General features: G+C 45.4%; 1 protein-coding gene across 1 annotated transcript in view; it reads right to left on the reverse strand.

Moving 5' to 3' along the window:
* The window catches only part of TACC3 (transforming acidic coiled-coil containing protein 3), a 1197606-nt gene extending 1171802 nt beyond the window's left edge, over positions 1 to 25804 (reverse strand). The window contains exon 1 of the mRNA XM_044063460.1: positions 24774 to 25804. Within this exon, the coding sequence (XP_043919395.1) occupies positions 24774 to 25804 (1031 nt within the window). The remainder of the gene's footprint in view (positions 1 to 24773) is intronic.
* Positions 25805 to 27349: the final 1545 nt, after the last annotated feature.

Raw genomic sequence — 27349 nt, forward strand, 5'->3', positions numbered from 1 at the left:
CAGTTTTGTACCTACCATAAATGTAGATGTCCGATAGGTATGCATCTGCAGTCATCACATATGGGTTGTCCTACCTCAGGCAGCCATTTGGTCGGCCAGATTCCAAAGTCTGGGTCCGGCGTCGGCTGATGTCACTCCCTCCCCGACGTCACAACGCCTGGGGTATAAAAGCGTCAGCCGATGCCATGTTCCTCAGTTTTTCTTGCCCCAGATGCCAGGTGCCCTCTAGGAAGGCTAAATTTGGAAAAATGCAGTAAAAAATCCAAACATTTGCAAAAAAAAAATATATATATATATATATATATATATATATATATATATATATATATATATATATATATATATATATATATATATACACACATATATATATAGATATATATATAGATATATATATATATCAAAACAAATACACCATAATAGATCCCCCAGCTAGCTAATAGAAAGGTAAGCACCCTAGGAGTACCACAGAGGGGAAGGAGGGAGGGTAAACCTGACTGCAGATGCATACCTATCGGACATCTACATTTATGGTTGGTACAAAACTGTACTATGTCCTTCAAGGATGCATCTGCAGTCATCACATATGGGTAGAATACCATAGGCAATCTGGGGGTGGACGTACTAGGAAAAGGATGGTGTAGCTAAGATACCCTGCAGGACAGCCGAAGCAAAGCCTGCTCTGGATCTGGAATATAAAGGTAAATTGTAATGCTTGGCAAATGTATGCACGGAGCTCCATGTGGCAGCTTCTAAAATGTCTTTTGTAGCCACCCCTCTTAAGAAGGCTGTGGAGGTGGCTGTGGCTCTCGTAGAATGACGTCTAATGTTAGCTGGTACAGTCTTTCCATGAAATGAGTAACAAAAGCGGATGCAATTTCTTATCCATTTTGAAATTGTCTGTTTGGAAATTGCTTTTCCTTGAGTACCAGCAGCATATGCTACCAGCAGCTGGTCAGTTTTTCTGAAACCTTTAGTTCTGTCCAAGTAGTAGCGCAACTGTCTGTGAATGTCCAGGGTGTGCAGCAGTTTCTCCCCTTTGTTTTGTGGATTTGGGAAGAAGGTAGGCAAGTGAATAGCTTGATTCAATGAAACCCTGGATACCACCTTTAGCATAAAAGTAGGATTAGTTCTTAATGAAACTCTATCCTGATGGAAAATAATAAAGGGCTGAACTGCCATCAGGGCCTGCAATTCCGAAACTCTTCTTGCTGAGGTTATTGCCAGAAGGAAAGCAGTCTTCCATGAGAGGTACTGTAGATCTGCAGATGCTGCTGGCTCAAATGGAGGCAGTGTTAGTTTCTCCAACACGTAGTTAAGGTCCCAAGCAGGTAGAGGAGGTTTCCTAGGAGGTTTGATGTTTTTGATTCCCCTTAGAAACTGTCTTAGGAGAGGATGAGAAAAGACAGGAGGATCAGTATTGTACTCTGCTGAAATTGCTGAAGCATGAATCTTAATAGAAGAGTAAGACAGTCCATTGTGGAACATTTCTGCCAAATATTCCAGGATATGTGCCATGCTCATCTCTGTCGCATCTAGGCCCTTTGTGGTGTTCCAGATGAGAAATCTTTTCCATTTTGCTGAATATGCCTTCCTGTGGAAGGGCGGCGAGCTTCCAGAATAATATTCTTTATTCTCTGGGATAGCTTAGCCTGAAGAGGAGTCAAGGAATTCTCCAGGCTGTTAATTGCAATGTTTTCAGGTTGGAATGTAAAGTTTTGTAGCTGTGTTATGTCAGTAGAAGTGGCCATAGAGGTAGGGGCCATGGCTTCGTACACGACAAGCTCCTTACCAGTGGGTACCAGTGCTGTCTTGGCCAGTCCGGAGCTATCAGGATCACTTTTGGCTGCTCTGCCCTGATCTTCAGTAACACCTTGGTCATTAATGGAATAGGAGGGAATGCATACACTGTCAGATTTCTCCAGCTGAAAGAGAGAGCGTTCCACCTTCCACGCTTGTGGGTGGTATGTCCTTGAGCAGAATTTCTTTAGTTGATGACTGTGGGGGGATGCAAATAGATCTATGTCCGGGCTCCCCCAAAATTGTGTTATCTGTTGGAAAATGTCTGGGTGCAGCATCCATTCGTGTGCATCCATGATATTTCTGCTTAAGCTGTCCGCTAGTATATTGTCCTTCCCTGGCACAAACTGAGCTTGTAGCTGTATATTGAGTTTCAAGGAAAGATCCCATAGATTCATTTCCAGCCTGCACAGAGGGTAAGAATGGGTACCTCCTTGCTTGTTTATGTACCACATAACTGTGGTGTTGTCTGTCCTTATTAGTAGATGACCTTGATGCAGAAAGAGTTTGAAGGCCTCGATTGCATGTATCACTGCTAGCATTTCTTTTTGATTTATGTGCATGTGTAGCTCCTTTCGTGACCACTGTCCGTGGATACCTCTGCCCTCCATGTGTGCTCCCCAACCTAGGTCTGAAGCGTCTGTTGTAATAGTTTGGGAGGTTTTTGGCTTTGTGAAGGGCAGCCCTCTGTTGGACTGGCTGGCCTGAGCCCACCACAGAAATTCCTTGTGAAGGCATGGGATGAGTGGGATTAAAGTTTCCAAACTGTGACTGTGCTGAGTCCATAAACTCCTTGGGTACCACTGTAGCTTTCTCATATGTAGCCTTGCTTGGGGAATCAAAAGAATACATGATGCCATGTAACCCAGGGCCTGCAGGATTTTCCTTGCAGTCAGCGGAGTTGGTCTTGTCAGATTCTTGAAGTAATCCGGTAGTTGACTGTTTTTCTTCTGTGAAATAAGCCATTTGGGTGGTTGTATCTAGATCCGCACCCAGAAAGGTTATTCTTTGGGATGGAACAAGTCTTGATTTGTGCATGTTGACTGTATATCCCAAGGTCTGTAGAAGATTGATGGCATAATTTAAGTCCTTTATCAGAGTTTGTTGGTTGTCCGCTTGTATGAGGCAGTCGTCCAGATATGGGTAGATTTGAATCCCCTGTCTGCAGTGTGCTATTACTGATGCCAGGCATTTCGTGAATACTCTGGGCGCAGTAGATAAGCCAAAGGGCAATGCTGAGAATTGATAAGGCTCTGACCCTGCAAGAAATCTGAGGTATCTTCTGCAACTTTGTCTGATAGGGACATGCTGGTATGCCTCCTTGAGGTCTAGAGTAACCAGCCAAGACCCCTTGCCCAGCATGGGAAGGAGTTGCTGTAGTCAGCATTTTGAATTTTGCCACAATGAGAAAAGTATTCAGTACGGACAAGTCGAGAATAGGTCTCCATTGATGCTCTTTTCTTGGAACAAGGAATAGTCTGGAGTAAAATCCTTGGCCTTGTTCTGAAATAAGAACTCTTTCTATGGCTTTCATTTGAAGTAAGTTTGAGATGTTTCAAAGCCTCTGTCCTTTGTTTTGGTGGCAGGCCTGGTATGCGTTTTCTTTTTGGCAATGTGTGGAAATGGAACCTGTATCCGTTGTCTATTATTTGGAGTGTCCATTTGTCTCTTGTAATGTTGTGCCAATTTCTTGAGAATAAAGAAAGCTTTCCGCCCAAAGGTGCTTCTAATTGAGCCCTGGTTGGCGGAGTCAAAGCAGAGTCATTGAGTTTGTCCTTGTGCAGCAGTTGCAGATCCTGAACTGCCTGTCTGGATTGGAGGTTGCCATTGACGGCCTCTGTAGGAGCCCCTAGCTTGCCCTCTACCTCTGGCACACCTGTTTCTGCCCCTTTGAAATCTTTCTGTGTCCGGAAAGGACCAATTCTTGGAAGGCCAGCGTCTGCTAAATCTAGGTGGTTGGACTTGAAGAAAATCTTTAACTGTTTGTACAGATTTTGCCTTTTCCTCAAATTTCTTTAGGACGTCTTGAGCAGTGGAACCAAATAACTTTTGCTTTTCCAGTGGAGCATCCAAAAGCTTAGCTTTAACATGTTCTGGCAGAGATTGTTCCTTCAAGCCAAGCATGCCTGCGTATGACAACACCTGTCATTGCTGACCTACATGAAGCTTCCAATGCATCATAACCACACTGCAAGAAATGGTTGCTAACCTGCTGGGAATTATGTACCAGATCCTGAAGGGATTTACGGTCAAGGGTTTCAGAAGAAGACAATTTTTTATGCATTTCTTCTAACAAATACTCTTGATACTGTATCATGTGAAATTGACAATTTAATGCCCTCATAGCAAGAGTGGCAGAAGTATACACTTTTTTACCCCATCTCTCTAATGCCCTGGACGCCTTTGCAGAGGGGAGTGGGTTCTTAGTAGAAACAGCTGCAACCCCTTTAGGGCCCTGTGAAATAGTTTCAGGGTCAGCAGAGTGGGCCTTATAAAGAAAATTGTGTGTGTCCAGGACCCTGTAATATCTATCAGGCTTAACAGCAGCCGGAGGCAGAGTGTCAGGGGTCATACTAGAGTCAGAATATACATCATCAATCACATTTAAAACAGGAGGAATAGCCAAAGGTCTATGCTGAGGTAAATGAAGAAAAGTTCTTAGTCTTTTCCTGGAATCAGAATATTCCTGGCCCTGCCATTTGAAATGCTCTCTCATAGTGTGAAGGGTCTCCCCAAAGGAAAGCTCTTCAGGAGGGGAGGCTGAGGGAATAGATTCCTCTGCATCCGAATCCTCGTAGGCCGAGTAAGCCTCCTCCTGGTAGTCTGAGTGATCCGAGCCAACAGAGGCCTCCTCTGAGGAAAGGGGATCAGGGGGGATCCATCCTGGGCCTTTTGTCTAGAGGGGGTTGGGAGCCCGTGTCCGGATGAGGCTGAGAGCCCCTAATTAAGGAGATCAGGTCCACTGCCAAAGTTAAAATCTGTGAACTAGAAGAAGGTCCCTGAGGAATAACTCTGGGAGGCATGGATTTAGTGTGTTTTGCAGCTTTAGCCCTGGTGAAGGCCTTAATAGACATGGATGCAGGAGGCCTGGCTGCACCACGTGCTGGTGTAGCTTTATCTAAAGGTATGGTGTCGGAAGATTCCAATACACCAGTTTCGGAAGGCATTTCTGTAACCGACTCGGTAGGAGCCTCCGGGACCGAGGCAGTCGGTTGTATTATTTCAGGGTTCGGAAGTTCCAAGGACTCGGTATCAGCCGAAACCGAGACACTCGCGGTAGGCCTAACCGCGGTTTCAGCCGAAACCGCGGGCCGCGTGTGTCGGTCCTGGTCTTTCTGTTTCTTAATTAAATGCAATGTCGGGGTTTCCGGCGGCATTTTGTAAGCAAAACTATCCCCAAAAAACTCTTCTGCGAACTCCGACAGATGTCTAAGAGTGCGTCGGTTGAAAGAAGCGCAGGCAGAGCAGGCCGAGACGTCGTGGTCTGGGCCTAAGCAAGGAAGACAATAAGAGTGGAAATCCTTATGAGGCATTTGTTTCCCACAAGTTAAACAATTATTAACTTTTTCTAACATCGGCTGAGGCAAGAAAGAGTCCCCAACGGGGTACTTTGCTTTTGAAGTGTTCGGATAGCGAAATTACAGGAGCTAGCCAACCGGCACTTGCGAACTGCTTCTGCTTCGGGCACCAAGCGGCAAGAAAGACTGAGGAACATGGCGTCGGCTGACGCTTTTATACCCCAGGCGTTGTGACGTTGGGGCGGGAGCGACATCAGCCGACGCCGGACCCAGACTTTGGAATCCAGCCGACCGAAGGGCTGCCTGAGGCAGGACAACCCATATGTGATGGCTGCAGATGCATCCTTGAAGGACATCTGAGTCGGCCTTATACCAAGCATGCATGCACCAAAAAACTCTAAAGCTAAGCTGCTACCCACAATGCCCTTTGCTTGGTTACCTCAGATCGAGTCTGCATGCAACATATAGAGAAAGAATAAGTCAGAGGCCATCTCTGCGCAGAACCCCTAATACACCACAAAGACCCAGAAGATCCACCAGGAACCTTAGGAGGGGATCGATGGGAGGGTGTGATGACTGGAAGAAGATCAGCAACTGAGATGGAACACTATGGTAAGACATAACTTCTTTATCTGAAGTTGTTAATCTTCTACCTATTCATCACTGATGGGACAAAGTCCCCAGCTACCTGGAGAACCTGGGTGGCCCTTATGGAAGAAAATTCCCAGAGAACCATTGAACCAAAGGCCGCTCTTCCCCTGGAGATCAGATCCAATCTGTAATGCTTGATAAAAGTGTGGGGCTTAGCCCAAATGGCGGCTGCATAAATGTCATCTATGGAGGCCCTGGAGTGGAAGGCAATGGATGCTGCAATAGCCCTAGTTGAATGGGCTTTGATTTGGCCAGGCTTAGATCCCTCCGTAAGTGAATATGTGAAGGCAATGCAATCCCTGACCCATTTAGACAAAGTAACCTTTGATACTGCACCTCCCACTCTAGGGCCAGCACCTCCCATTCTAGGGCCAGCAAAGGAAACGAAAAGCTGGTCTGACTTGCGAAATTATTTAGTTCTGTCCAGATAAAAGCGTAATTGTCAATGAACATCCAGGGAATGTAGGCAGTATTCTCCCTTGTTAGAGTAATTTGGGGAAAAACACAGGGAGCTAAATGGACTGGTTAATCGAAAAGTCAGAAACCACTTTGGGGAGAAAGGATGGGTTAGTTCGAAGTGATACTCTGTCCTTATGAAAGATCAGATAAGGACTCTTGATACATAATGCTTGTAATTCAGAAATTCGTCTTGCTGAAGTTATAGCCACTAGGAATAAGGATTTCCATTACAAGAATTTTAGATCACATGTGGCAGCTGGCTCAAACAAGGGCAGAGAGAGCCTGCAGAACCCAAAACAAATTCCATGCCTCCACCTCCTGTCTGATGGGAGGCCGGCTGTGAAAAATACCCTTGAGGAAGGTCTTACAAAGATGAGAGGATATAAGTGGTATTCCTTCAGACACATTATGGAAGTTGGGAACCGCTGCTAGATGGACTCAAATGGTAGAAGCTGAGCCCCCTTTATCGAACAGCTCAGCCAAATAATGAAGAATAGTGGCTATGAGGGCTGAGAAAAGGTCTGGCTTCTGATTATGTGACCAAATAGAGAATCTTTTCCATTTATCCCTGTAAAGTTTCTTGGTGGATGGCTTATGAGAAGTCAAAATAATATCCCGGACAGGTAAAGAGAGGGTTTCCTGCCTGGCAACTAATGGAAGTGGAGAAACCAAGCTGTCAGCTTGAGGGTGGACAAATTCAGGGGAGTCCACCCTTGTGGGTGAGAAATTAGGTCCCGACGAGTGTTTAGGATCCAAGGAGGTTGTAACAGATGAGATCAAAGGAAGGGAAACCACACCTGACAAGGCCAGAACGGAGCAAAGAGGATCACGTTGCTTCTCAACCGAATAGCTTTCTGCAAAACAACGGGAATCAGAGGAATCTGAGGGAAAGTATAAAGGAGACCCCGTGGGCCAATCGTGGACTAGAGCATCTCTCGGTGACTCCCAGAGAAGGGGAGAGAGGGCAAAGTAGCCGCTGCATTTTGTATTTGAAGGGGAGTCGAAAAGGTTGCAGCATGGCTGGCCCCAGCAGCTGAAAATTTCCGTCTCCACACTCGGGTTGAGACACCACTCGTAAGGATGAAGGATGCATCTGCTCTGTCTGTCCGCAATCACGTTGGAGCTCGTTGGATATGTGTTGCGATGCGATCAGGAAGCAGTTGGAAGCTATCGCCCACTGCCAGATTCTCATGGCTTCGTGACAAAGGGGGTAAGATTTGGCCCCTCTCTGTTTATGTACCAGACCACGGAAATCCTTCCGGATGGAAGGAGTGGAGGAAAAGCTTGCAACGCCAACAGCACCGCTCTCAACTCCAGGACGTTGATATGCAAATTGACCTCTACATCGGACCACGTGCATTGGACTGACTTTCCCTGTAAGTGCCTCCCCCACCTCATCAAGGAAGCATCTGTGGTCACTGCGGTGCTGGGCTGTGGAACCTGAAAGGGGCAACACCAAAGATTTTTGTCTATACTCATCCACCAGAGGAGATCTTGTTTGCAAATGTTGGTGATGAGAATCTGAGCTCAGAGGGTGAAGGCCGAGTATCCACTGGGCCTGAAGGAGCCATTGTAGTAATCTCATGTGTAGACTGGATAAGGGAACTATGGGGATGGCTGCAGCCATAGATCCCAAGGCTTGAAGAATTTCCCTTGCAGACAACTTGCTTTGACAGAGTATCACCTGAACCTGTGCCCTGAGTCTCTGAAGCCTGTGGAGAGGAAGTGAGATTAGGCTTGACTAAGTGTTGAATAATGCTCCTATGAATTCCAGTTGTTGTGATGGTTGAAGGTTTGATTTCTCCCAGTGTATGGTGATGCCTAATGACTCCGCTAGAGCCAATGTGTAGTGTAGGGCCCTGACTAGAAGACACTTGGTGGGGGTGGAAAGCAGCCAATCATCTAGAAATGTAAACACCTGGAATCCCTGAAGTCTCAGATGAGCTGTTACCACTGCAAGAAATTTCGTGAACACTCTAGGCGCCATCGAGAGACCGAAAGCCAGGGCTCTGAATTGATAGTGATTGGCTCCCAACCGGAAGCGAAGGAGGCTCCTGGAGTGCTTGTCCATCATGATATGGTTAGACGCATCCTGGAGATCTAATAAGCACATCTACACACCCTCCCACAGAAAGGGGAGGATGGATTTCGTGACCATGCGGAACTTGGTCTGAACTACCGATTTTAGTTGGTCGAGATCCAGAATGGACCTCCAGTCCCTCGTTTTCTTTGGCACCAAAAAGAATCTCGAGTAGAACCCTGATCCGCACTGACCTGAGTGGACCTGTTGGATGGCTTGTTTTTGAAATAGCTTTTGTATTTCAGAAGCTGCCTCCTCCCTTTGACTGGGTGGAACATCGGGAAGAGATTTCGGAGGTATTGGACAGGATATTAATGGAATATGGTAGCTTCTGGTAATGATTCTCTGCACCCACTGATCGTTCGTAATGGAGAGCCAGGCAGCTTGGTGCAGAGAGAAACACGCCCAGACTGCTTCCAGAGGAAAGCAATTGGGAAGTAACTTTATCTCATGTCCCATCCGATACTTGACCCGCGAGGGTTCAGGAGAGTTCGAAGATGAGATCTCTCTGGAGCCTGGTAAAATGTGCTAGAAAGTTCAGAGACATAACTGCGAAGATCGCCGACGCAAAGACTCCCCTCCCTAACCGGTCTACTGCCCGGAACTCTCTGGTGGGCAGGTGAACAGCAGGACCCTCTTCTGCAAGGTGCTTTTTGTGGCAGCCGCCACCACCATATCATCCACTGGCATGCATCTGGAGGAGAGAGTACTTTGCTCTCCAGGGGGTGGCCTCAATGGAGTCGGGTTTTTTTCCAAGCCCGTTGCACGATGAGTTTAACCAACTCATCGGGGGGGGGGGGGCACCCAAGAAGTAGAGGGCCAAGAGCAAAAGGTCTGCAGAAATACGGATTCCTCTGAGGAAGGATTTGAGGACTTCCAGTCACCCCTCTGTTTCAAGATTTCCATGATGCCCCCCGAAGGCGACATCGTAGGGGTGACTGTAGGTACCCTTCCCCATCATCGTAGTCCATATCCTCTGTGAGGGACTCCTCTGGGGAGTCCATGTGTTTCCTGTAACACACCCGTTTCCAAGGTGGTTCTTCGGTGGGAACATCTGAAGAAGACTCAAAGGGAAATGCCCTGGACAGGGGTCTCCTGGGCCTTGAGCTCTCGGAGTCCTGGGGGGGGGGTGGCCTTTGACAGCTGCAGCTCAGAGGGAACTGGGGGAATAACCAACTGTGGAGGATTGCTAGCAGCAAGCTCCCTCTCCATCACCCAGAAAGCGGGCTTGCCCAAAGAGGAATGGGAGCCTGGAACCGAAGACGACAAAATCGGAACCAGGGTCACACCCTGCTTCAGACAGTCCACCCCTGGGGAAACAGCCTCAATCAAACTCGGAGCGGTAGTCGCCCTCTGATCCGAAGTCAGGGCCGGTACAACAGTCAGAACACTGACAACGGAACCGGGGGCTTCACCCCCCCCCCCCCGCCAAAGCATGAGATTGAGGAAGGGTGGGCACCCAATGGGATCTCGGAGCCTCGTACAGAGTTGTTGTCGGTGCCGAGGAAGGAATTCCTCTAGTAAAAGTTGGACAGATGAGCCTTTTAACCGGGGGATCCAAGGGAGGAGAGTAAATAGGGGTTGCTGGAGAAATAGACCCAAAGCCAGGAGTGGGATAGGGTCTAAGCAGATTTCTGATTCCCCTAGCAGTCAGCAGCTGATCACAAAGGCACACCACATCCAATTTGGAAAGGCTCCTGATGGATCTCACCAATGCCCCTGAGGGGGAAATCGGGCCTTTCCAAAAAGGTGATGAAGGCTTGTCTGGCAAACGGGTCCACATTGGATGAGTATCGGGTCCGTGGTGTGTCGCAGAATGGCACAAATTCCAATTTTGCAACAGGTAATAAAGGTATGGTCGAAGCCGTGAACGGGCTCGGAGGGGAGATCACTATGGGGTGGATGACAGGAACGGTTCCAAGGTAGATGTCAAAACATATATCGGAGCTGAAACAGGCGATGTTTGCGCCGATAAAGAAATCGATGTGCTGGTTGGTAAAGAGGTTGTAGACGGTGCCATAATTGTCAGTGCTGGGATAGGTGCCAACGAGGCGACCTCGGTAAACTTCATTGGAGCCGAGCTCAGAGCCGATGTGGCAGTTGGCACCGTGGAGGCAGAATGGTGTTCAAATGAGGACTTATGACCCTTGTGCTTGTGATCTTTACCTCTGTCACCGGCCAGTGAAGAGGGGTCTGATCGAGCACGTTTCTTATCTGAAGGAGGGGGATGAGACCTCCGTCGCAGAAATAGCCTCATAATGGGAGACCGTAGGTTTACCCTGGGTATCACTTGTGTGTGACTGTTAGACAGAGGCACAGTATACTAACCTCGAAAAAGGGCATAGCAAAATAAATTTAAAATGGGTGGCGAAAGCCAAACACATTCTGGCTAGGCTTATAAATGCCCTAGGGCAGATAGCCTAGTATGAACCTATGAAAAAGGCGAAGCAAGCAGGCCTTTTAAAATAAGTTTGTTACAACGTTCATTCAGCGTCCGCTGACTGAAACAAGCACAAATATCACACGGGGGTTTCGCAAACAAATGTGGAACCCCCAAACAGTATACACATTCTTCATGGAGGGCACTATTCGGTAGTTTACCCCTGCAAGAGCAGCAGTGTTTAAACCCCGTAGTTCCCTTCTTTTCAGCCATCCCAGAACATACTCTTGCACAAAAGAGAAAGAGGAAATGAAGGAGAGAGAAAGGAAATTCCAACAATGGTAACAAGATACCGCAAAGGTGAAAAGTTAGAAATACCAAGAAATTACCAACAATGGTAAGAGAGAAATACCTGTGGGTAGAGCTGAAGTAATATAAAAAAAGAACAGATTATAAAAGGAGAAAAACTTTTTCAAAACTAGTAAATATATCTGAAAAAGCACTTGGCTGGAAAGCTCGGTGAAACGCTGCTATATGGCTGCACGGCAAATGAGATCTGAGGTAACTGAGAAAAGGGCATTGTGGGTAGCAGCTTAGCTTGAGAGTTTTTTGGTGCACGCAAGCTTAGTATAAGGCCGACTTGGTTCCGAGGGCTCAGAACCGAACCCATCAGTGATAAATAGGAAGATTAACAACTTCAGATTAAAGCATTAAGGCCCTGGGGATCTGTTTAAGTGTGGCATGTAACTAAGAAAGCACTTAGTTTAAATGAGTCAGCAAACAGCACCAACATAGGTTAATTTAATTGTAAAATATTTACAATGTTTGACATCTGTTTAGAACATTAGCATGTATAATATTAGCTTGTACTGTCGGCATTAATTAGTCCCATATCAGACTTTTAATGGTCTTTTAAACAGTAGGGCAGTTTTCAGAGTTCTAATATGCGTTTTATGGAGCAATAACTAATCCCTGGTTTCCCAAGAGTTCAGTTTCAGCTGCCACAGTAGTTCAAATTATTAATCGTGTGGACCTTCTGGAACTAGAAGTAGACATCCCTAATCTTTTAGAGAAATGTGAAGTTAGTGTGTCTTTTGTGAGGCAGCAGGTGCCGAGCCAGTGCATTACTTTTGCACTTGGCCTACCTTCAACTCAATTCCTTATGCCTATGGTCAAATCTGCCTGAATTCACCACCTTAGATGGGGTCTGCAAAGGTTTGTTAACCTGATAGAAGATGGGGGACAACACAGAATAGACCGTTGAACGGAAAGTGCTGTTGCGATCTTGGGGCAAGGCAACTGATTAAAAGTATTCAGGTGTACACCAATGAACTCTAGGTTCTGAACCAGTGTAGGTTGCGACTTCTCCACATTTATACCAGCAAAAAGAAACAGTTGAACGACAAATACAGCAGAGAAAATCCCAAACTTTTGTCCACATTTAAGGTGATGCCTAGAGGATGGGACAACCAGTAGTGATCATCCCTGGCTTGACAATGTTGGAGTGGGAGCGGTCAGCAGACATTCATCTAGATATGGGAATACCTGAAATCCTTGCAGTCAGAAATGAGTTGCAACCTCTGCCATGCACTTGGTGAACACATGGGGTGCTGCGGTGAGACTGAAGGGCAAGGCTCAAAATTGAAAATGACTGCCCCCCCAGAGAGAAGCACAGATAACTCCTGGAACACCTGTCTATTTTTATGTGATAGTACACATTCTTGAAGTACACCGAGCACATCCAATAGTCCTTCCTCAGTAACGGGAGTATGGACTTTACCCATTACCAAACCAGAACTTGTTCTTCATGAACAAGATGAGACTGCTTAGGTCCAGAATGGACCGTAGGTCCCCTTTTGGCACCAAAAAGAAAAAGGAGTAAGTTTTAGACCCTCTCTGATCAGTCGGGACCTCTTGAATGACTTTTCCACAGTAATGCAGTGATTTCGGCCACTGTTAACTCACTAACTGGGTGGAAAATCGAGGAGTGGCCTTAGTACCTCTGGACGAGAAAGGGAAAAGGGAATGCAGTACCATCTGGATATAATTTTTATCACCCAAGCTTTCAACATGATTTGGGTCCAAGCGCTTGAGTGTAGAGAAAAACAACCCTCAACTGCCTCCAAGTAGGACAGTCAGGCAGCACTTTAGGAACACTGTAAGGGCTCATCAGGAAAAGATTCCTAGAGCCCTGGTTCTGTGGGCCCCCTTGGCCTCTGGAGGAGAACTCCCCGCTTTGGTCAGGCAAAGAAACTTGAGATTTGAGAAACTAAGTTTGCTTGGCACCCCTTTGATTCCTAGAGTAGGCTCATTGCGGGGACAGAAAATTTAATTCCTACGGTAGACAAGGTTTGCCTTCCTGCTCACAGCGGGTCAGGGTGTCATTAACAGACAGCCCAAACAAGGACCAAAGTGGGAAATGACAAATGACACCTTAAAGGGGGTTACAAAATCACACAGCAGTATCCAGGCATGAGGGGGCATCTCGATGCCAGTGCCAGCTGCCCTAGAACCCTCAGCTGAGTAAGAAATAAGCCTCAATAAGGAGGTGGCAATAGAAGTGAGAGTCACTAGCTTAGGGGAAAGTTTTGTGAAACTCCCCCTTAGACACAGACTTTGCCAAAGAAAGTACAGTTGTGTACACTTACCATAAATGTAAATGTTAGAGTGTATTCACTCTTGCAGTCATCACACTTGGGTTATGTGCCTGCAGGTAGCCCTCAGTTGGCCCGAACAGTGTCTTAGTATTTCTGAGTCTGATGCTATCGCTTCTTCCATGACATCAGGTAGTCAGGGGTATAAAACAGGCTGCAAACACCATTACTTCAGTTTTTCTTGCACCAAATGTCAGGAGCCCCCAAATAGGGAGCTAGTATATGGTGGGGAACACCACCAGTAAAAAAGTAAATACTAATGCCATTAGGAATAGCCATAGAGAGGAGAGGTAGCTAGAGCAAGCCAGAGTGCTGGAAGGAGGGAAACCAGGACTGCAACAGTGAACACACTCGAAAATTTACATTTACTATGTTCTTCACGTTTTACTGTTGCAGTCATCACACTTGGGTTGATTCCCAAAGCTGAGGAAGGGTGGATGCAGTCAAGAAGTGTTAGGGCTGGCTAGTAGGCCTTGCAAGACTGCTGCAGCAAATCCAGCCCTGGATTTGGAAAAAAGATAGGCAAGTGGTAGTGCTTGGTGAAGGTGTGTACAGAACTCTAGGTTGCAGCTTCCCTGGTAGGGACTCTCCTGAGAAATGCTGTAGAGGTAGAAGTAGCCCTAGTGGAATGTGTTCTGACCCCCTGAGGGGTTGGTTTTCCATGGTGTTTGTAGCAGAAATGGATGCAGTGTGCTATCCATTTGGAAATTGTTTGTTTTGAAATGGCCTTACCCTCTGCCTGTGAAGCAAAGCTGACTAGCAGCTGGTCAGATTTTCCGACAGACTTCGTTTTATCAAGGTAGAACCTGAGCTGTCTGTGCACATCCAAAGAGTGCAGTATCCTTTCCCCTTTATTCTGAGGGCTAGGGAAGAAGGTTGGTAAGTGGATAGATTAGTTTACAGCCACAATGGACACCACATTAGGCATAAATGACTGGTTACTCCTGAGGGAAACCCTGTCTGCATGGAAAATAATGAAGGGTTTCACAGCAATTAGTGGCTGTAACTCAGACACTCTTCTAGCTGAAGGTATGGCTAAAAGTAAGGCTGTTTTCCAAGAGAGGAAGTTTAACTCTGCCGAAGCAGCAGGTTCAAAAGGGGGAAGCATGAGCTTTTCCAGTACAAAGTTAAGGTCCCATGCAGGGGTGGGTGCCCACCTTGGAGGCCTTAAGTTTTTAGACCCTCGCAGGAAGTGTTTGATGAGAAGGTGAGAAAATAGAGGTGGGCTCAGTATTATAATGAGCCGAGATGGCAGAGGCGGGAATCTTAATGGAGAAGGATAGGCCTCTGTGGAGTAGCTCTGCTAGGTAATCCAGGATTAGAGGTGAGGAGGGCACTGCTGTGTCCTTTTCCTTTAGACAGAGTCCAAGAGCAATATCTTTTCCACTTTTCAGCATATGATTTCCTAGTAATAGGTCTTCTGGCTTCAAGAATGACATCCAGCACTTGCTTGCTGAGGGTTGCTGGTGGGGTATTCAAGGGATAAGCCAGGCTGCAAGGTTTAGGGTTTGCAATTGTGGATGCAAAATCTGTCCCTCCTACTGAGACAGCAGAGTCGGAGTTTGGTGAAGGTGCCAGGGTGGCACAGTCAGGCTGCTCAGGAGTGGGTACCAGAGATGGCGTGGACAATCCGGGGCAACCATAATTGCCCTTGGCCTGTCTTGCTTTATCTTGAGTAGTACTCTTGAGAGAAGAAGCAGAGGGGGAACGGCATAGATTGAGAGGTTTCCCCATTGAAAGGATAGGGCATCCACCTTCCAGGCCCTGCAGCAAGGGTTCCTGTGAAGAAGTTCCATAATTAGTGGTTCTCGGGGGAGGCAAAGAGATCCACCTCTGGAGTTCCCTACCTCTGGATCAGAAGGTTGAAGGTGTAGGGCTTCAATTTCCACTCGTGTGGGTCTAGGAGATTTCTGCTTAAGTCGTCCGCCAGTGAATTTTGCCTGCCTGGCAGGAATTGAGCATTTAGATGGACTTGGTTGCTCAAGGCTGTGTTCCTAAGGGCCATGGCTAACCTGCAGAGTGGGTTCCCCACTGCTTGTTTATGTACCATATACAACTGTGGTGTCGGTTTTCATCAGCAGTTGTCCTGGAAGGATTACATATTTGAAAGCTGTCAGAGCATTCTGTACAGCTAGCATCTCTCTGATTGATGTGCAGGAGAATCTGCCTTGGGTTCCAGTGGCCCTGAATACATTTGTCTGCCATGTGAGCCCCCCATGCATAGTCTGATGCATCTGTTGTCAGGGTTTGGGCGGCATGAGGTTGAGTGAAATGCAGTCCCTTGTTGTGGTTGCATGCTTCTGCCCACCTGAGGAACTCTGTCCTTAGACAAGGTATGACAGGAATGACTGTTTCCAGGCCCTGAGAATGCTGGCACCAAAGACTAGTACCACTGAAGCTTCCTCATATGCAGTCTTGCCTATGGAATTAATAGAATACATGAGGCCATGAACCGTAGGGTAGGCAATATTTTTCTTGCAGATAAGCTGGGTTCTGATGGCCATTTGTTTGAAGTAGTCTGTCAGATAGACCTGTTTTTCTGAACTAAGAAATGCCATCTGGGAAGTTGTGTCAAAGCTTGCTCCCAGGAAATCAATCTTTTGACTGGGTACTACTAGCTGAGATTTCTTTTCATTGATGGTGTAAACCCAATGAAGTGAGAAGGCTTTTTACAAATGGCAGGTGCTGAAGCAGCAATTCCTGACTGTCCACCTGAATCAGGCAGTCGTCCAAGTATGGGTAAATGTGGATATTTCTCTGCCTGCAGTATCCAATGGCTGGAGCCAGGCATTACGTGAAAACTCTGGGAGCAGTAAATAAGCCAAAGGGAAGTACACAGAACTGACAGTGCATAGACACTGCCCTGAAACGTAGATATTTCCTACATGACTCCCTTATGGGGATGTGCAGATATGCTTCTTTTAAGTCTAGAGTGACTAACCAAGCATCCTGAACTAGCATAGGGAAAAGCTGTTGCAGGGTAAGCATCTTGAATTTTGGGATACCCAGACAGGTGTTGAGAATTCAAAGATCCAGGATAGGGCGCCAAGAGCCCTCTTTTCTGGGCACTAGGAAAAGTCTGAAGTAGAAACCCTGACCCCTTTGTTCTACTGGAACAGGCTGAATAGCTCTGATACTAAGCAGGGAAAGGACTTGCTTTTGAGCCTCTGCCTACTGGTTTGGAGGAAGGTCTGGAAACCCTCTTCGGGTTGGTAGTGAATGGAAGTAGAATTTGTACCCCTGGGATACAATGTTGAGGACCCATCAGTCCTGAGTGATGGACATCCAGTTTTTTGCATGAAGGGCAAGTTTTTCTCCTAGAGGCACAGGCAGTTGGGCAGGGAAGTAGGATTGAGAAGTCATAGTGAACTTTTCCCATAGGAGGCTACTTACCACTCCCTGTTTTTGGGATGGGGGCACTCCATTGCTTAGATCTCTGTACACACTGAGACTGTAGTCTGGGTGGCCTGTTTCCCCTGGGTCTTTTCTGAGAAGGCCTGGAAGGGGCCGGAAAGGACCAGTGTTTTGAAGATAATGCCTACTGAATCTAGGTGGTTGCATTTGTCAGAATTCTTTAACAGTTTGCATAGATTTAGCTTTTTCTTCCATCTTTAAGAACTTCTGCTTTGGTGCCAAACAGTCCTTATTTAAATGAGCGTCTAAGTAATTTGGATTTGACATGATATGGCAAGGTTTGCTCCCTTCAACCAAGCATGTCTTTTCAGTACAGAACCAGTGACTGCAGCCCTGCAAGATGCTTCTAAGGCATCAAAGCCACACTGCAAAGTATGCTTACTAACTTAGTTTGCAGAATGCATTAGCTCTTGTAAATCTTCATTTTCTGCACAATCAGGAAACACCATTTTTTGTTTAATTCCATAATATGTTGCTGGTACTTCAGCATGTGAAATTGGCAATTTAATGCGCTGATAGTAAGAGTTGTAGAGGTACATACCTTCTTAACCCATCTGTCTAAAGCTCTGGAATCTTTGTCCTAAGGGGTAGGTTTTTTGGCTGTAGTAGCCTTACCTTTAGTTCTCTGGGAAATGATCTCTGGATCAGCAGTAAGATTCTTGAAAATAAACTTGTGGGAATCAGGTACTCAGCAGTACCTGTCAGATTTCCATGGGGCCAGGGGTAAAGTGTCTGGAGTAAGACTGGATTCCATAAAAATATCATCTACAACATCCAGGACAGGGGGCTATAGCTAGAGGCCTGTGCTGAGGCAACTCTAAAAATTCTCGGTGTCTCTTTTTGGTCTGAGGGTAGTCTTGGCATTCCCAAGGAAATGCTCTCAAAGAATGCAAGGTTTCACCAAAAGAAAAATCCTCTGGAGGGGAGGCAGGGGGAATAGATGGATCTGTATCCTCACAAGCTAAGGTCATATCCTGATAATCAGAAGGGTCAGAGTCATCGGACTCCTGCCCTGTAGAATCAGAAGAAAAGTACAGTTGTGGACACTTACCATAAATGTAGATGTTAGAGTGTATACACTGTTGCAGTCATCGCATTTGCGTCGGATGCTGTCGCCTCTTCCATGACGTCAGGGGTATAAAACATGCAGCAGACACCATTACATCAGTTTTTCTTGCCCCAGATGTCAGGAGCCCCCAAAAGAGGAAACAGTTACATGGTGTGGAACACCTCCATTAAACAGTAAATACCATTGCCATAAGATATGGCCAAAAAAAGAGAATAGGTAGAAAGTATAGAAAAGTCAGGGGGCTGGAGGGAGGGTAATCAGGACTGCAACAGTGAATATACTCGAACATCTACATTTATGATAAGTGTACACAACTGTAATATATTCTTCGTGTTTCACTTTTGCAGTCATCACACTTGGGTTGATTCCCAAAGCTAAGGAAGGGTGGAGGTAGTCAAGAAGTATTAGGACAGGTTAGCAGGCCTTGTAGGACTGCTGTAGCAAATCCAGCTCTGGATTTAGAAAAGATAGGTAAGTGTTAATGCTTGGTGAAGTTGTGTACTGAGCTCCAGGTTGCAGTTTCCAGGATGTACCTGGTAGGGACTCCTGAGAAATGCTATAGAGGTTGAGGTAACCCTAGTGGAATGGGGTCTGATCCCCTGTGGGGTAGGTTTTCCATGGTGCCTGTAGCAGAAATGGATGCAGTATGCTATCAATTTGGAGATGGTTTGCTTTGAAATGGCCTTGTCCTCTGCCCCTGTAGCAAAGCTGACTAGCAGCTGGTCTGATTTTCTGAAAGGTTTAGTCCTGTCGAGGTAGAACCTCAGCTGTCTGTGCACATCCAAGGGGAGTGCAGAATCCTTTCCTCTTAATTCTGAGGATTAGGAAAAAAGGTTGATAAATGGATGGAATGGTTTAAAGCGACACTGGATACCACCTTGGGCATAAATGATGGGTTAAGTCCTGATGGAAACCCTGTCTGCATGGAAGATGAAGGGTTCCACAGCCATAAGGACCTGCAACTCAGGCACACTCTTTGCTGAAGTGATGGCTAGAAGTAAGGCTGTTTTCCAAGAGAGGAATGTTAACTCTACTGTAGCCTCAGGCTGAAAAGGGGAAAGCGCGAGATTCTCTAGTACAAAGAGAAGGTCCCAGGCAGGAGTGGGAGCTCTCCTCAGAGGTCTTAAATCGTTAGCTCCTTTCAGGAACGGTTTCATCAGAGGGTGAGAGAAGAGGGGTGGGCTCAGTGTTGTAATCAGCCAAAATGGTAGAGGCATGCATCTTAATTGATGAGAAGGAAAGGCCTTTGTAGAGCAGCTCTGCTAGATACTCTAGGATTTGAGGTAAAGTGGGCACAGCTGTGTTCTTTCCCTGAGACTGGCTCCAAGAACAGTATCTTTTCCCCTTTTCCTGAATAAGATTTCCTAGTTCTAAGTCTCCTGGCCTCAAAGATGACATCCAGCACCTGTTTGCTGAGGGTTGCTGGTGATGTATTCAAGGAATAAGTGAGGCTGCTAAGTTCAGGGTTTGCAGCTGAGGATGCAAAATCTGGCCCTCCAGCTGGAACAGCAGAGATTGGGTCTGATGCAGGTGCCAGGGTGGCACTGTTGTCAGACTGTGTAAAACTGGGTACCAGTGCTGGCGTGGCCAGTCTGGTGCAATAAGGACTGCCCTTGGCTTGTCTTGTTTGATCTTAAGTAGTACTTTCGAGAGGAGGGGCAAAGGCATAGATTGAGAGGTTTTCCCATGTAAAGGATAGGTCACCCACTTTCCAAGCTTGGCTGTGGGGAGTTCTGGTGCAATATTTGCTCAACTGATAGATTTTGGGGGAAGCAAAGAGGTCCACCTCTGGTGTCCTCCACCTGTGGATTAGAAGCTTGAATGAGTTGGGTTCCAATTTCCACTCGTGTGGGTCCATTAGATTTCTGCTCAAGTCTGCCAGTGAATTTTGTTTGCCTGGCAGGAAGTGAGCTTGTAGGTGCACATGGTTGCTCAAGGCTGTGTTCCACAGAGCCATGGCCAACCTGCAGAGCGGGTAGGAATGGGTTACTCCCTGCTTGTTTATGTACCACATGACTGTGGTGTTCTCTGTCGTTATCAAGAGTTGTCCTGGAAGGAGAAGGTATTTGAAGGCTGTCAGTGCATTATGTACAGCTAACATTTCTTTTTGATTGATATGCAGGTGCATTGGTCCTGGGCTCCATTTGCCTTGAATGCATTTTTGCCTGGCATGTGAGCCCTCCATGCATAGGTCTGATGCGTCTGTTGTCAGGGTTTGGGCAGCGGGTGGTTGAATGAAAGGGGGTCACTTCTTGTGGTTGCAGGCCTCTGCCCCCCAAAGGAACTTGGTCCTTAGGCAAGAAATAAGAATCACTGTTTCCGGGTCCTGAGAATGTTGACACCAGAGACTTTTAAGTACCACTGAAGTTTTGTCATATGCAGTCTTGCATATGGAATTAGGAGAATGCATGTGGCCGTGAACCCTAGGGCTTGCAGTATTTTTCTTGCAGATAGCTGGGTTTGGGTGGCCAGTAGTTTGAAGTAATTAGCCAAATAAACCTGCTTTTCTGGAGTAAGGAGTGCCATCCGGGAAACTGTATTCAAGCGTGCTCCAAGGAATACAATTTTTTGGCTGGGTATCAGATGTGATTTTTTTTTTGTTGATGGTATACCCCAGAGAAGTTAGGAGTCTCTTTACAAATCTCAGGTGCTGAAGTAGACAGTTCCCGACTGTCCACCTGAATAAGGCAATCGCCCAAGTATGGGAAAATTTGAATGTTTCTCTGCCTGCAGTATACAACGGCTGGAGCCAGGCACTTTGTGAATACCCTGGGTGCAGTAGGTAAGCCAAAGGGAAGTGCAGAGAACTGATAATGCATGGAGCCCGCCCTGAAACATAGATATTTCCTGCAAGATTCCCTTATGGGGATATGCAGATAAACTTCTTTTAAGTCTAGGGTGACCAGCCAGGAGTCCTTGGCTAGCGCAGGAAGCAGCTGTTGTAGTGTAAGCATTTTGAACTTTGGTACCACCAGGAAGATGTTGAGAGTTGACAGATCCAGGATAGGGTGCCAAGAGTCCTCTTTCTGGGCACCAGAAACAGTCTGGAGTAGAAACCCTGTCCCTTTTGCTCTGTCGGGACAGGATGAATAGCCCTGATACTGAGATGAGAAAGTACTTGGTTTTGGGCCTCTGCCCACTGATTTGGAGGAAGGTCTGGCAATCTGCTTGGGGTTGGCAGTGAGTGGAAGTGGAATCTGTATCCCTGGAATACAATGTTTAAGACCCATCGGGCCTGGGTAATGTATTTCCAGTTTTTTGCATGCAAGGCAAGTTTTCCTCCTAGGGGTGCAAGTACCTGGGCATGGCTGGGAAGGATGAAGGACAAGTAATTGTGAACTTTTTCCATAAGGGGGTGGCTTACCACTCCTTGTTTTTGAGGTGGGAGCACTCCATTGTTTAAATTTGTGCATACCCTGAAACTGTAGTCTTTGTAGTCTGTTGTCCCTGGGTTTGGACTGAGAAGGCCTGGGAGGAACTGGAAAGGACCATTTTTTTGAGGGCCAATGCCTACTGAATCTAGGTGGCTGTACCTATAAGAAATCTTTAAACAGTTTGCACAGATTTAGCTGTTTCCATCTTTTTAAGAACTTCTGCTTTTGTGCCAAACAGAAATTCTTGGTTTAATGGAACGTCTAGTAATTTTGCTTTGACATTGTCTGGCAAGATTTGTTCCTTCAGCCAAGCATGCCTTCTTAGAACAGACCCAGTGACAACAGCCCTGCAAGATGCTTCTAAGGCATCAAAACGACACTGCATAGTACTGTTTACCAACTTGGTTTGCAGAATGCATTAGCTGTTGTAAATCTTTATTTTCTGCACGGTCAGGAATCAACAACATTTTTTGTTTAATTAGTTCCATAATATGCTGCGGTAGCGTTGTCTCCTCATAGCAAGACGTTGTCCTGTTCGATTCACAGCTAGAGCGTCTTCTGTGTGGCGGCATACATGAATGAGGCGTGCCTTCGTTGAAGGTTGTGAGTCAGGGCTGGTAACCCGGTACGTAAAAATCCACTACCAATCATTAGTGGACCGGAGTTCCGCTGTAGCGACCCCTGACCGGGAAAAGCAGAGAGACAAACAAAGTTCCATAATATGCTGCTTGTACTTCAACATGTGAAACTGGCAATTTAAAGCCCTGATGGCAAGAGTTGCAGAGGTATATACCTTCTTACCCCATCTGTCTAAACCGCTAGAATCCCTGTCCGAAGGGGTAGGGGTTTTTGGCTGTAGTAGCCTTAATATCTTCAGGTCCCTGGGAAATGGTCTCTGGATCCGCAGTAGGATTTTAAGAGAGAAATTTGTGAGAATCAAGTACTCTATAGCACCTGTCCGGCTTTCTAGGAGCTGGAGGTAAAACATCAGGGGTAAGACTTGATTCCATGAAGGCATCATCTACAATATCCAGGAAAGGGGGTATAGCTAGAGGCCTGTGCTGAGGCAAGTCTAAAAATTAGAGTCATTTTGGACTGAGGTTAATCCTGGCATTCCCAGCAGAAATGCTCTCTTATGGTATGCAAGGTTTCACCAAGAGAGAAGTCCTCTGGAGAATAGGCAGACTGAATGGAATCCTCTGCATCCGAATCCTCATAGTTGGATAAGGGTATGTCCTGGTAAATCAGAGGGGTCAGAGTAATCGGACTCACGGTCTGTATAATCAGAAGGAAAATCAATTCTTTGTCTTTTAGAGAGGGAAGGCTGGCTTCCCCAAAATAAAGTAATAAGGTCTTAAGCCATTATAATCATTTGTTTTTGAGGCATGGCAGCTTGAGAATGTGCTTTGGTCAGTTTCCTAGGCGTAATGCAAACTCTGGGACTAAGAAATTCGGTAGTTTTAGTCAAAAATGAAGCATTTGGTTTAATAGGAACATTGGAAGGTCTGAATACACACTCAGAAGGCGGTGCCTGCACAGCAGCTCCAGACCCATCCATGCTACAGACATGCACAGGTTCACAGTCGAAGAAAACCTCTCGTGGCATACCGGACTCCAAATGAGTCTCAGTAGAGGCTTGTGAATCAGCAGAAGCGGGTATCAGGGGCTGCAAAAGCACCTCATTGGAGTACCAGTGGTCTGGAGACTAGCTTAATGGAAGCGTCGGCAGTTTTGGACCAATGCAGTCTGTCTTTATCCTTACGTTTTTTCGAAAGATCTGTAGTCGGATGGCTTAACAAAGCCATTTTGCAATACGGAGAACAAGAGTGAAAGAATTTAGAGACAAAGATAGCCAGACGACGAATAGTTCACCCATTGAATAAGGCACAAAACTGACAGCGAGGAACGTCATGGTCTTGGCCTAAACAGGTGATGCAGTAAGAATTAAATTCTCTGTGAAGTATTTGCTTTCCACAGGCAAGACAACTTAACTTTTTCTGACATTGGTTAGAGCAAGAAAAAAGGATCCCAAATGGGGGTACTTAGCTTTAAAAGACTTCAGGTTGAAACTCGAAAAACGAAGATTTCAGGTAGCGGCCGACCGGCACTTGTGAACTGCTTCTGCTTCCCGCACGACAAGAAAAGCCGAAGCAATGGTGATGGCTGCTTGTTTTCTATACCTGACATCATGGAAGAGGCAACAGCATCAGATGCAGAAATCTCAAGACTCTGGTATTCGGGCCGACTGTGGGCTAAATGCAGGCAGATAACCCAAGTGTGATAACTGCAACAGTGAAACACGAAGAACATCTTCAATTCTTTGTCTCTTAGCAGGGGAAGGCGAGCTTCTCCTAATTAGCATAATAAGGTCTTTAGCCATTCTTAGCATTTGGTTTTGTGGCATGGGAGCTTGAGCATGCACTTTGTCAGTTTTCTAAGCATAGTGAGTACGCTGTGCCTAAGAAACTCGGTAGTTTTAAAACCGAAGGGTTTGTCAGACATACTGAAAAGAAAACAGAACACGAACACACACACTAATACTACACCAATAACAAAGATGGAGAAAGGTTTTTTTTTTGTATAAAATAAGAAAAAGGAAACAAAAAAGAGAAAGGCGGGAGAAACCCCCAACGCCAGTAAAACTCCAAATACAGGGAGATAGCTACCTAAGAGGAGAAAGGAGGTACCATTAAAAGAGAATGCACCTAAAAACCCCTCTAAAAGTAAGGAAAGGCTATTAACAGAATAAAAATAAATGGAAAAACCACTTTGCTGAAACAGAGGCTCAGAATTGCATCTGTGCTGGAAGGCAGTAAACGAGGATCTAGGGGGTTGAGGAGAAGTGGAGTATTATGGAAGTGGGAGGAGCTTGAGGCTCAGATCATATGTCTGGAAGAAATGTCAGGGTCATATCCAAAGACCCATTCATGATGCAAAATTAGACTGACATCAGATCCTAACTTTTAAAATAAATCTAAACTTAGACACCTAAAACAGGAGAAAAATCTCTTGGTAGAGGGAGAAGTGAATTATAAACAGATATCCACTAAAAAAGGATACAGCAATGGCGAGCCCTTGTCAACCAATACTTCAGGATGCAAACAAGATCTGAGATACTAAGGTGGAGTAGTGGAAATTGTGGGCAGAGAGAGGTCAGGGCCCTAGAACCAAAAATCTTCAGAGTTTCTGCAAAGGTCGAATACGACAGGATCCCGCAACCCATTGTTAAATCGGGCAAACAGATAACATTGGATCAAAAGCTTGTTTGTTTTTGAGCTTACAAGATTGCAGCATTTGGACATGATCTTTTAAGTTTAGGGCTTTTAATCTTTTTTGAGATTTCACTTCAGAAACATTTTAAGCACTATACTTACTTTTCTATATGATCATCCTTTACATCACTCTGGACTACTGAACATTTGTCAGCTACTTCGGTCTCTTTAGCAATGTGCATCACAAGCTTGCATTTAGCAATGGCCGTATCTGAATTTGTGTCATGTTCAGCAATACCTCTGGAAACTGCCACAGGGGAGCTATTGACTTTGGCTCCTCCCCCAAATGGATTAAAATTAGGATCCTCTAGATTGTCCCAATCAAAACTATAAGATGATTTTCTTGGAGGGATTATAGCCTCTTCATTGTTGCTCTGTTCATCCATCTTTACTGGAAACTCATACTTCTGAACTTCTTGCTTTTTGATTGGTACAGGCCTTTTACCAAACTTCTTCGGAGAGGGATTTTTCTCCATCCCATCCATAACAAATTCCATCTTCACTGGTTTATCATCAGATAATTCTTCAACAGGTACCACCGATATATTAACAGGGGGTGGAGAATTTTGCAGTTTGGATCCTCCAGTCTTAAAAGGGTTGATTGAGTCTGTATCATACAGGTCAAATTTATAACATGCCTTTTGGAAATCTTGCACAGTCTCACTGCTTGGAAAGGAATCAGAGATTCCAACAGAAGTCTCCACAGTTTTTTCATCAAGTGTGCAGGCTTCCTTATCTGGAGGTGCAAGATCTTGTACACAATAGACAGTAGGCTCTGCTTCATCAGAATGAAGGCAAGACTCCATCTCTAGAGTAACTTTGTCAGAAACAGTACTACACACAGCTGAAGTAACAGGAGATGCTGAAGTACACTCTGTGCTCTCAGCTGGGAAGTTCACAAGGTCAGCCAATTTAGCCCCTGAAAAACTGTCCACTTGACAGACACTATTCAGTGGCACAGTAACATCATGTTCTAATGCAAGTGTGGAAGCTTCTGTATTTCCTAATATTGATGGAATACTTTCGTGTATTTTTTCTGTAGAAATATCACCACAGACTGTTGCAAATTCAGAGATTCTAAAATGAAGAAAATATATTAACGCAATCAATTTCACTGCAAGCAAAGCATGCATTTCAAAGCAATATTTAAACACCCAGAAAAAACTGTGGATTCTAAAAATCAATACACAATCAGATATGCAGTCATAAGATAAAAGCAAGCTTAACAAAAACACTTCATGAAGAAGCAAGCAGTGTTGCCTACACCACCTTACCCTTTACCACTTGTGTTCATTTGTACTGTAACACTCAGTGGTAATCCAACAGAATACCACAAATAAAAATTTGCTCTGCAGTATTCTTAGTTTTTCACCTTTTTTAAATTATTTTTAAACTTCTACCAAGTAGGTGGCCCTTGGTCCAGTCATCACAAAGGTAGAGATGCTCCAAATTTTATCATTACCACAAAGTTCCAAGTTTAATCTACTGACTTGTGCTTTCTAATTGCTTAGTAAAAGGTTGAGGGGGAAATGAACAGCATCAGCTGTCCATTTTTAATCCAAGGACAGATTAATTACACAAGTGCTGCATGCCACTGACAGGTCACACAAAACTGAGCTATAATCTCAAACTTAAGAAAAGGGCTGTATTTACACACAAATTCTACGCAGGAATCCTAAATCAGATTTTAAAATCTACTTGAAAAGGAAGACTGGATCTTTTGTTGACATCTTTCAAAGAGAATTTCAGAAAAACTCCACCAATTCCCACAATACTGCACTAGAAAAGGATTCCAAAAAGCCAGTTGGGGAAAACAAATTACAGTTTTGTTTCCATTAGTCATGAACACCTCACTTTTGGCATACTACTTTACCACTGTCTGTATCAAACGCAAGTCAATGTTCTGCGATTCAAAATACTAAAACGTTAAAAAAATGTGAGTAAAACTTTAGTGCCGTAATATGAAATACCTAAAACAGGTTCTACAGTCAGCAACACACCATTACTTGGGTAAGTTGCATATTGCATGATTAAGAACAAGGGCAAAATGTCAACAGTACTCCTAGCACATGGGCTAAGTAAAGTGTCACAACCAGGTAACTCCTCACTCACCCTTGAAGCGATACTTCCTTAATTTGAAATGCACTGATGGTAGCTAGCATGAATCCTCAATGCAACCAGCGATGGAATGAGAGCACCTCACTGAAAAATACCCAAATAAAAACTTGCCGCTCATCAGGCCAGTCACTGAACATACTGCCATCTTTGGCATATACCTGTCCATACAGATCTAACAAATTGAATACACACACAGTTACCCTACTAAAAGGATACAAGGCCAAAACATGTCCTACACTGAACGACTCAAAGCCTTGTCATGATACTATGCATCATAAAGCCTGTTATGAGATGACCTATGACTAACATACAAGGCATTCACCAAACCAGTACTGATGGATTTACTGCACAAATTCAAATGACTTCAAAAATACTCTCTACATATATAAACCTCTTCTGCAATGTCAACACACGAGATTGGAGGAAAGTATAGTTGTGTACACTTACCATAAATGTAGATGTTACAGTGTATTCACTGCTGCAGTCATCACATTTGGGTTATCTGCTTGCAGGTAGCCCTCAGTCGGCCTGATTATCAAAGTCTTGGGACCTGCATCGGT

The sequence above is a fragment of the Protopterus annectens genome, chromosome 2.part1 (assembly GCF_019279795.1).
Source record: "Protopterus annectens isolate FY-2018-M chromosome 2.part1, PAN1.0, whole genome shotgun sequence".
Classification (NCBI taxonomy): domain Eukaryota; kingdom Metazoa; phylum Chordata; order Ceratodontiformes; family Protopteridae; genus Protopterus; species Protopterus annectens.